General features: G+C 34.8%; 1 protein-coding gene across 1 annotated transcript in view; it reads right to left on the reverse strand.

Moving 5' to 3' along the window:
* Window positions 1–441: 441 nt before the first annotated feature.
* Window positions 442–10,174, reverse strand: part of LOC110450903 (extensin-like) — a 55,229-nt gene continuing 45,496 nt past the window's right edge. Inside the window, exons 3-5 of the mRNA XM_021498694.1 lie at window positions 5,846–7,004; window positions 4,294–4,365; window positions 442–3,873 (exon numbers count right to left, since the gene is read on the reverse strand). Coding sequence (XP_021354369.1) covers window positions 3,677–3,873; window positions 4,294–4,365; window positions 5,846–7,004 — 1,428 coding nt within the window. The 3' untranslated portion in view covers window positions 442–3,676. The remainder of the gene's footprint in view (window positions 3,874–4,293; window positions 4,366–5,845; window positions 7,005–10,174) is intronic.

Here is a 10,174-nt window from a genome sequence, read left to right on the forward strand (position 1 = left end):
ACCACTTCGATTGGCCCCCCTACTCTTTACGGTAGGACAGTTTCCAATCAGAAAACATTGACTCTTATTGTTTGATAAAATCCATGTTATGATTGTTTCTAAGACGCTGCATCACAAAAGTAATGTAAGTGTCTTTTTATATAAATAATAATATACAATAGATCATATAGCGCCCTATCTGACTGAATATGCCACTCTAAAGTGCTTTACAGTGTATAGATATACAAATCATACACTCAATACAATTAGCATATACATTTATAAATATAATTTTTGAGGAAATCGCAGGAGCTGCCTTATCAGGCGCTAACTACTTGTCCTATGCCACCTGGCTAGTTTCTCCCTATGTGTGTTTGCCTGCGTGTGTGCCGGGGATGTATTGTAACATGGTTTAATCAGTTGTTTGCATTGTTTATCTGTCTATAAAAGTAAACACAGTGGTAATTTAGTACTTTGTGTCGTTTATTCATATAGACATACAACAAAGCAACAGCTCAATGCTGCAAAACATCAATATTGTTTTATATAAGGCAATACAGAATATTACATCAATTTTTTTATTTTTGTCAAATCTGAACAAAATAATCAAAATTATATTAAGTTCCAAGTATACCGAGTATTGGTTCCCTAAACATCTCAGCAAAACCACAAATGACATATTTTGCCAAACGAATTACCACAAACACATCTGTAAAATAAGATTACAGAAATCAATCAGAATATATTCGAAGCAGCATTCTACTTAGATGAAAGGATGCCGGTATCACTGCACATGGTTTTCCCTATATAGAGTAACCACCCCTTAACTTCCGTTTAGATAAACTGTAACACAGGTGGTTCAGAACACATCCGTTGACCAGGTAGCTCCATCGGTTAGAGCGCTAGAATGTCTATCTAAAGTCTTGGGTTTGAATCCCAGTTTAGCCCTTTTTATTATTATTTTTACATTTAAAAAAATACTGATGTTGATTATCCCTTTCGATTTCATCTCTATGATTTCTCATAAAAATCTCGCAAGGTACGGTTTTCTATTCAAAAATTATTTATTAAAGCTATAGTCACGCAGGGAAAAAGAACACTTTCAAGCACTTTTGGCAGTAGTACAGGGATCCTTAAAATATTTTAATTCGAACCAAAACTTTTCCGCATGTTAGTAAGTATGTATCGTATTCAGATTCATATAGCACAACCAGTGACATGTTTAAGTGTGACATTTCAATAATTAGTACAAAACGTATTTTCTCCTTTTGTCTGACAAATGGTCAGTAAAGCGTAATTACACTAATATTTAGTTTTTAATTTGTACGATTTGATAGCCATTTCGTTTATATAGAAAACCTTAATGAACATGAGCAAAGTGCGTTACTGAATTCGATTGTCATCTCGTACAATTTAAACAATTAAGTGCACAGAAGCTATCATTGTTATTTGTCTGATATAAAGTTGAAAACTACATATATTAATAGTCATTGAAACTTCACACACAGATATCTCAATGGTTGTGCTAAATGAACGTGTATACAATAGGAGATTTTACCTTCGTGTTACATCGACTGTATTTGTGATTAAGTCTACTGTCTATAGAAACTGATAAATCTATAGCTTGTGTTGAAAATACGCCTCTGTCGTTGTAAACCACATTGTCGGAACAATGAAATAAAAAAAACATACATGTGCCAACTGTTCTTTTTTTTAAATTGTGACCACATATATACAATAAAATAGGAAACAATTCGAACAAAAAAATAATGTGACTGTTGATTTCTTATCAACAAGTAATACGTTACCCATGTGTTAGTAACGTCTGATAACACATGGAGACACAACCTACCAACTTGATCAAGATGATCTTTCACACGAGATACTGATTTTAAATTAAATAATCCGTTAATACTAACTTATTTGTAGAGTCACGTATGATGGATGGATGGACAAATTCTGCCATTCAATGCAGTAGTTGTTTCTTTGTGTGACTTTTTGCATGCATCAATTTTTATCTTCTAAAACGCATGAATCCAAAAATCGCCTTTTTCTGGTGATTTGTACATGTATTATGATGGAATATAATACATGTATATAACGAAAGCTGATTTGGTGTGGGTATATTTTTTCCCCAACATTTTCGAAATCGGAGTTATATGCTCTACCATGGTATAACTCCACATATTTTATATCATATATATTCTACCACGTGTAAATGTTACTGAATGTACCTTCCTCTCTTCGCCATCAACTATAAGATAACTTGACCTAAATCATCCAATGTAGGCTGTTCTATTGTCCGCAAAAGCATTTGTCATGTCATACCCCTTTCTTTTATTTTACCAACAAGCCGATATCACAGATGATGTCGTACGTTCTTCCGTTGAGCTGCTAGAGGTCATGCAGTTTCAGGATAACGTGGTTATAAAGTAAACCTGGAAACGTTCATTTATGAACTTACACACGTTCACCCTCACTCGACAAGAGTAATTACTAGAAATATATAGTTAAAAGGACCTTTTTACAAATTAGGTAAGTCAATTCAAATAGCCAAACAACGCAAACAATGTTTGTTCATGTTCTGGTAATCTTCCATTTATGATTTGAGGGGTTATTCATGTCAGAAAGGTCATTCTAGGGTCGTTAGTTTACATTGCAATATCAGTAGAGCGTTACGAGCGCATAATTTGCTGGCAATTAAAACATGTACACTATTGTATTATTGTCCAGGTATATTGGTTTTTGAACCAATGAAAAGGGTTGTTACATCACAAATATGAACCATGTACACTCTTGTACTATACGCCAATTATGTTGTTTTTTAAACAAATGAAAAGTGTCGTTATATCACCAACGTAGTAAAATTTACGATTATAATTAAAATGTTGATAACATCATAAAAGCATTTTAACCGTTCAATAATTTTGAAAAAATATATAAAGTTCTCTTCACCTTAAATTGGTTCTAATCATCGATGTCACTATTGTTACTGTTCAATAAGGTGTAAATAGCGCCATGATATTATTTAACGATTTCATAAGTTGCAAAAACAATGTGATATTCTTAATTGTTCAAAATGTTGTAAACTTCATGCTATTGTTTAAACCATTATATACGTTTTAAAAACAACAGGACATGAGTAAACTGTTCTAAATATCATAAACAATAACATAATATTAGTTTACGATTTAAATTTGCTAAAATAGCACCATTCAATTATTTTAACCAACCATATAATAAGTTGTACACAACTCCATTCTATTGTTTTAACCGTTCAATAGATTGTTTAGCTAAAACAATCGTACTTGATTTATGTATTACGAGTATCTATGTGCCCAGCCCAGTATTTCCTTGAATAAATGAAAATTATTAACATTATAAGCATCAATCCTGAATCGTCACATAGATATTCATTTCATGGAATCGCAAACATGAGTCAAGGGTTGTCATGTTAAAAAAAAATAATTAACTCATGATATCGTAAATTCGAATATTTTGAATACATTCCTAAACAATGAAGGTACGAATATTACATTAAAAGGTCTTGCATATCGAATTGTGTTATTCAAAAGATTATTAAATGTGGGGCCATATTAAAGCGAATGCCAGCCATAGTAAACAGCACTATAAAAAGGAGGGATAACATTCCTGGCTTTTTGCACTCATTACAAAAATATATATATAAAAACAGAAGTTATTTTAATAGCGGTCCCGAGCATGCAGTATCGAAGTAGCATTTCCAGAATGACCAGCGTTCTGCTAATGCAACAGCCTTGCGCATGCATGTCCGGCGTGGTTTTGTAGGAGGTGCCGGTGGCTCGTACATGCTGTTCTGGGCCATGAGTTTTCCTTCTTTGTAGTTAGGCTTATAACGGCGGTAGCACTCAAACTCTGCAAAAAAGAAATTAAAAAAATCACTTGTCATCCAACCAATACAATAAGAACAAAATAAAACAAACGAACATAATAAACAAATCAAAAACATAAATGCCACGATACATACAGTTATAGACGGACGTTAGTATTGAACGATTACAAAAAAGACAACCAAACAAATGAAACAAAATATCAGGAGTCTGAAAAACGCTTTGACGAATCAGAAGTTGGGAAGAATGTCCTGTACATGATGTTTCAACCCTTATTATATTTGTATTACGATTTCCCACGTGGTACACGTTTAAATGTGGGTGGTATGGTGGCTAGGATTCGAATCCCCAATGGGACGTGAAAAGCTATTGGGTCACCTTTATTTGTAAACTTACTCATTATATGTTTGCTGAACATAATGACATTGCAAAAATATAGTCTCACCTGACTGGCATATACAGAGGTCATCGCACGTTTCTCCAAGACCAGGCTGTTTCATTTGGCAGGTTCCAGCAACTAAAATACAGCAAAAAATCATGTGTTCTCGATATTTCTCCATCCATATGTTATCAAAGGTATTACATCCGAGCACTCGTCAGCGTATTGAAATGTTTTGTTGATTTGCTCAAAATACGGATTTACACTCTTCGATAATCCTAATTTAAGAATAATATCAAATACCTGAACTGGTAAGACTGTTTGATGAGAAATTGTTTTGGGTTCTTTTTGTCCGAAAAAAGTTACATTTGATGACAGGAATATCCGATAACAGAAAAATAAAATTACCGATAAACTATGCATCCTTAATAACGCGTATGTAGATCTTAATGATATACCACGTAGTTTAAGGATCTGCTCTAATGGAGTTTAAACCATTATCAAATCTCGCTTTTATCTAGTTTTACAGGGTCTTATTTAATTTATTGGCAATCCATTTTAAAGGAAACATGCATCTGGAAAAAAAGTTTTAAAAAACTAGATTACAAATTTAAAGAAAATATAAACAACTCGGCAACCTCTTTGAAAATGACTATTCTTTTGCAACGTATTTTTCACCTTATTTGACACTAGATTAATCACAATAGCTTTCGGTTCTGCTTAAAAAGTTTATAATGTTCAATATAATGAAAATTATATATATGCAACAAAGTGGGAAATTATTCAATATTTGTATTTTACATTTTCTGATGTTCTCCTCTTCCAATCAAGCTATTGTTAAAAAAAATGTTTTGTCAATAGAAAAAAAAATGACTTTAACGATGATCAAATCCTTAAGATGGAAATATAAAACAATTATCCCAGGTGATATAGCATATGTACTCAAGAAAAATTTGTTGTCCTTTTGTGTCATTTTGTTGGCATCTATAAGTTACCGAAAATTCAACCATGCATATTTGTATAGATATTTTTTTATTTATAGTCTTCTCTTCTCGCTGCTTTACTTACGGTACTGAGAGAGAGGGAGTTTTATTTAATGCCTACAGCATGATGTGGGGTATCCAAAATGGAATACTTTTCGTTTAGGTGATGCATTTTTTTTTTTTTTTTCGTTATTTTGTTTTTAACAAAACTGGGAAATGGTACGAAGTGACAACATACTTATTCTACCAAATTTCTAAACATTGACAAAAAATAGTTGAAGTGAATATTTTAATGAATAAATAAACAGCCTTAACTATAAAACGTCAAATCATTTCTTGAAATGAATGAAAATATTTCAAAGGATAATAATTGTATATATATAATTAAACTATCTTATATGATAAGGTGTTACATTTTGGCCCACACACGTGAAAACGTTTAAGTGAATCTGACCTCAACTAAATAGGCTCTTTTTATGAGATGCAAACGCTAATGATACCAAATAAATACACGAAATGAAAGGCATCTATTGATTTCTACTAGAAATAAAGAAAAATGAAATTAAAAACTTAAAAAGGATTATCTTTTCTTTACAAAGCGTTCAATTTTTGGATATCCTCACGGCAATACCTACCTAGTCCGTTCTTGAGTGCGTTTGGTCCGAACGTGTCGGTATCCAACATGGTGCCAGATTTGCCGTAACAACATCCAGCACTGCATTCGCCTGTATGGAAACATTTGTGACCGATCCCGTCAATAGGCATGGTCGTTTTTGGAGTTACCAACCTTGTTGGAGATGGCGATGGAGGAGTAAGCCTGGTAGTTGGGTTAGCTGTTGTTGGCATGAAGAAAGGATCAGTGGGCGGGGGGAAGGTTGGTCCGAACGGGGATGGCTGGGTAGGCGGGAACATATTTGGTTTCGTTGGCGCGGCTGGTGGTTTAGTAGGAGGGGTTGGTCCATGGTTGCTAAACGAAGGAGCGACGTTAAATGGAAATCCTAGACCTTGGGCATCAAACGGTTGTTGGTTAAATTGCTGAGGTGGTGTTGTCATTTCCTGTCTTGGTCTCTGAGGTTTTTTAGCCGGTCGCCTTTGGGGCTTTCTCTTATTCAACCAGTTGTAGTTTTTACCTTGCCCGTTCGCCCTTCTATTTCCACCCTGTCTTCTAGGGTTTGGGTTACTCCTCATATTTCCGTTTTGATTCTGAGGCTTTTGAAACAAAGGGACGTTGTTTGCCAACATTTGCGGGGGTGGGTTATTCATGATTCTATTGTTTATTCCAGCTTTCATGGGTTGCTTATTTGTGTTACCCCTGCCTTTGTTACCATTAGCCATCATACCTTGAGCCTGTCGTATCTGTTGTGATGGTGGGGGAGGGGGTTTTCTTTGTATCAATCTCTCGGCCATTGGATGCTGCTGTTGATTTTGTCCCCGGTTATTCTGGTTTTGCACTCGAAAGTTTCCTTGCCCTTGGTTTGGGCCTAGTCCCTGATTTGACCGTTGTGGTTGTACCGACGGTTCAAACCTGTACGCTGGGGATTGGTTTACGCTGCCGAAGGCGTAATTAGGGGGAGTGAACCTCTGTACGACGGTCACGGGTGGCAATTGTGTAGTTATTGGTTCCTTGTTATACTGATAAGTTTGGACGAATTGCTGCATAACAGGGCGGAATGTTCCCCCAAGGTTCTTTGGGGGCTGTATAGCGTTCTGCTCCATCGGATGCGGACGTTTTTGCAAACCTGAGCGATAAGGATCAGCGTTAGATATTTGGCTGTTTGGGCCGACCCAAGGCCTCTGCAAAAAGTAAAATATATTCGTAACCTTTAGCAATTTGTATATGGTGTGATTCTCTCTTTATTGCTCACTGTTGTTATGGAAGTCAGTAACCATTGTTCCCTCACACTGAAGCTATCATCTCATAACATGATATTGACAAATGGGCGGATCTATGCAAATTTTCCGACAGGAAGACACAATTATGTGACGTTATCAATAGTAGATTGGGGCGGAGTTAACCCAGGCGTATGCCATTTTCTTGCTACTCTTACTGAACCGATCATGCATCATAAAACTGGTGAAATAAAATTAATGTCCCTTGATCTGTCTTATGGATATAAATGTAATGAAACATTCTCAGAAAAGTTCTGTTAAGGAATAAAAAAAAAAAAAAATTAGGTCAGATATTAAGGGGAAAAATCCATGCGAGTACGAGTAAATTTTTCATTCATATTCGCCATCTGTGATAAATTTTACTCGTTCGCAACTGGCGATATCATCTCATAACCTCAGCAAAATAGAAAGCAGCTGTATTCTTTCAATACTGTGGGGCGGTTGTGTTTGTCTGTTCAGTCCTTGTGGGATACGTTAGTACATTAAATAATGAAATGGTTTCGCTCTCTGCATCCCTGGAATATATAGTAGCAAAATTGAAGGCACGCGGAGAGTTACTTGAATGGACTCGGGTATAAAAACCTGAACAAACGCTAAGGCTGATACCTTTTCGTTCAAAGATTATAGAGGAGCGACACACGACTTCAAATCCAATAAATTTTACCGTTACGCGTTCGACATGTTCTTTCGTGGTACATGAAAGGATCAAACTAGTTTTCTCGTCTCATCCAAATTGTGGTGCGCATTTAGCCTTCAATTTTGCTATGAAATATTACAGGGGTGCAGAGAGCGAAAGTGACCGTAGCCCCTGGAGTATTCAGGATTGTCTGTATCAGTCCAGGTTCATAGTTTTGTATGCTGAAACGGGTACGCTGTTATGTTATCGTTCGTAGAAGGAAGAACCATCTGTATGGTGCAGTGGAGTTTATTTTAGGCATTCAGTATCTATACCAAATATTATATGTGTGTGAATGTATGTGTTTCGTTCATTTCTGTAACGGTTATCTTTGCATTGTTGTTTGCTTGACAGCAACCTTTGTCTGGTCCCGGCTCCAAAGTGATTTTTATGTTTTGTATTATACTGATAATGGTAGCAATTGTCCACTGAAATATATATAGTTATATCCTGTGGTGGTTACTTTGTCTGATCCAGTCTTTGTTTATATATTTTGTATATACTGTGAGGGTAACTTTGTCTGCCTAAGTCTTTGTTTCTAGGTATTGATATATGCTGTGAGGGTTATTTTGTCTGACCTAGTCTTTGTTTATATTTTGTGTTATATGCTGTGAGGCTAACTTTGTCTGCCTAAGTCTTTGTTTATTTATATTGGTATATGCTGTGAGGGCTACTTTGTCTGAGTATATCTTTGTTTATATATATTGGTATATGCTCTGAGGGTTACTTTGTCTGACTAGATCTTTGTTTATATATATTGGTATATGATGTGAGGCTTACTTTGTCTGCCTAAGTCTTTGTTGATATATATTAGTATATGCTATGAGGCTTACTTTGTCTGCCTAAGTGTTTTTCTTATATATATATATTGGTACATGCTGTGAGGCTTACTTTGTCTGCCTAAGTCTTTTCTTTGTTTATATATATTGGTATATGTTGTGAGGGTTACTTTGTCTGACTAGATCTTTGTTTATATATATTGGTATATGCTGTGAATGTTAATTTGTCTGCCTAAGTCTTTGTTGATATATATTAGTATATGCTATGAGGCTTACTTTGTCTGCCTAAGTGTTTGTTTATATATATATTGGTACATGCTGTCAGGCTTACTTTGTCTGCCCATGTCTTTGTTTATATATATTGGTATATGTTTTGAGGCTTACTTTGTCTGCCCAAGTCTTTGTTTATATATATATATTGGTACATGCTGTGAGGCTTACTTTGTCTGCCCAAGTCTTTGTTCATTTATATTGGTATATGCTGTAACGGTTACATTGAATAAATAAGTCCTCGTTTATATATATTGGTAGATGCTGTGAGTGTTGCTTTGTCTGCCTAAGTCTTTGTTTATTTATATTGGTATATGCTGTGAGGGTTACTGTGTCTGCCTAAGTCTTTGTTTATATTTTTTGTTATATGCTGTGAGGCTTACTATGTCTGCCCAAGTCTTTGTTTATATACATTTTGTTATATTCTGTGACGGTTACTTTGAATAAATAAGTCTTTGTTTATATATATTGGGATATGATGTTAGGCTTACTTTGTCTGCCTAAGTGTTTTTCTTATATATATATATTGGTACATGCTGTGAGGCTTACTTTGTCTGCCCATGTCTTTGTTTATATATATTGGTATATGTTTTGAGGCTTACTTTGTCTGCCCAAGTCTTTGTTTATATATATTTTGTTATATTCTGTGACGGTTACTTTGAATAAATAAGTCTTTGTTTATATATATTGGTATTTGCTGTGAGGGTTATTTTGTCTGCCTAAGTCTTTGTTTATAGGTATTGATATATGCTGTGAGGGGTATTTTGTCTGACCTAGTCTTTGCTTAAATTTTGTGTTAATTGCTGTAAGGCTAACTTTGTCTGCCTAAGTCTTTGTTTATTTATATTGGTATATGTTGTGAGGCTTACTTTGTCTGCCTAAGTGTTTGTTTATATATATATTGGTACATGCTGTCAGGCTTACTTTGTCTGCCCATGTCTTTGTTTATATATATTGGTATATGTTGTGAGGGTTACTTTGTCTGACTAGATCTTTGTTTATATATATTGGTATATGATGTGAGGCTTACTTTGTCTGCCTAAGTCTTTTCTTTGTTTATATATATTGGTATATGCTGTGAATGTTAATTTGTCTGCCTAAGTCTTTGTTTATATTAAATAAGTCTTTGTTTATATATATTGGTATATGATGTTAGGCTTACTTTGTCTGCCTAAGTCTTTGTTTATATATCTTGGTATATGCTGTGAGGGTTACTTTGTCTGCCTAAGTCTTTGTTTATATATATTGGTATATGCTGTGAGGGTTATTTTGTCTGCCTAAGTGTTTGTTTATATATATTGGCTTATGTTATGAGGCTTACTTTGTCTGCCCAAGTCTTTGTTTATATA

The sequence above is a fragment of the Mizuhopecten yessoensis genome, unplaced genomic scaffold, assembly GCF_002113885.1.
Source record: "Mizuhopecten yessoensis strain PY_sf001 unplaced genomic scaffold, ASM211388v2 scaffold5547, whole genome shotgun sequence".
NCBI lineage: Eukaryota > Metazoa > Mollusca > Bivalvia > Pectinida > Pectinidae > Mizuhopecten > Mizuhopecten yessoensis.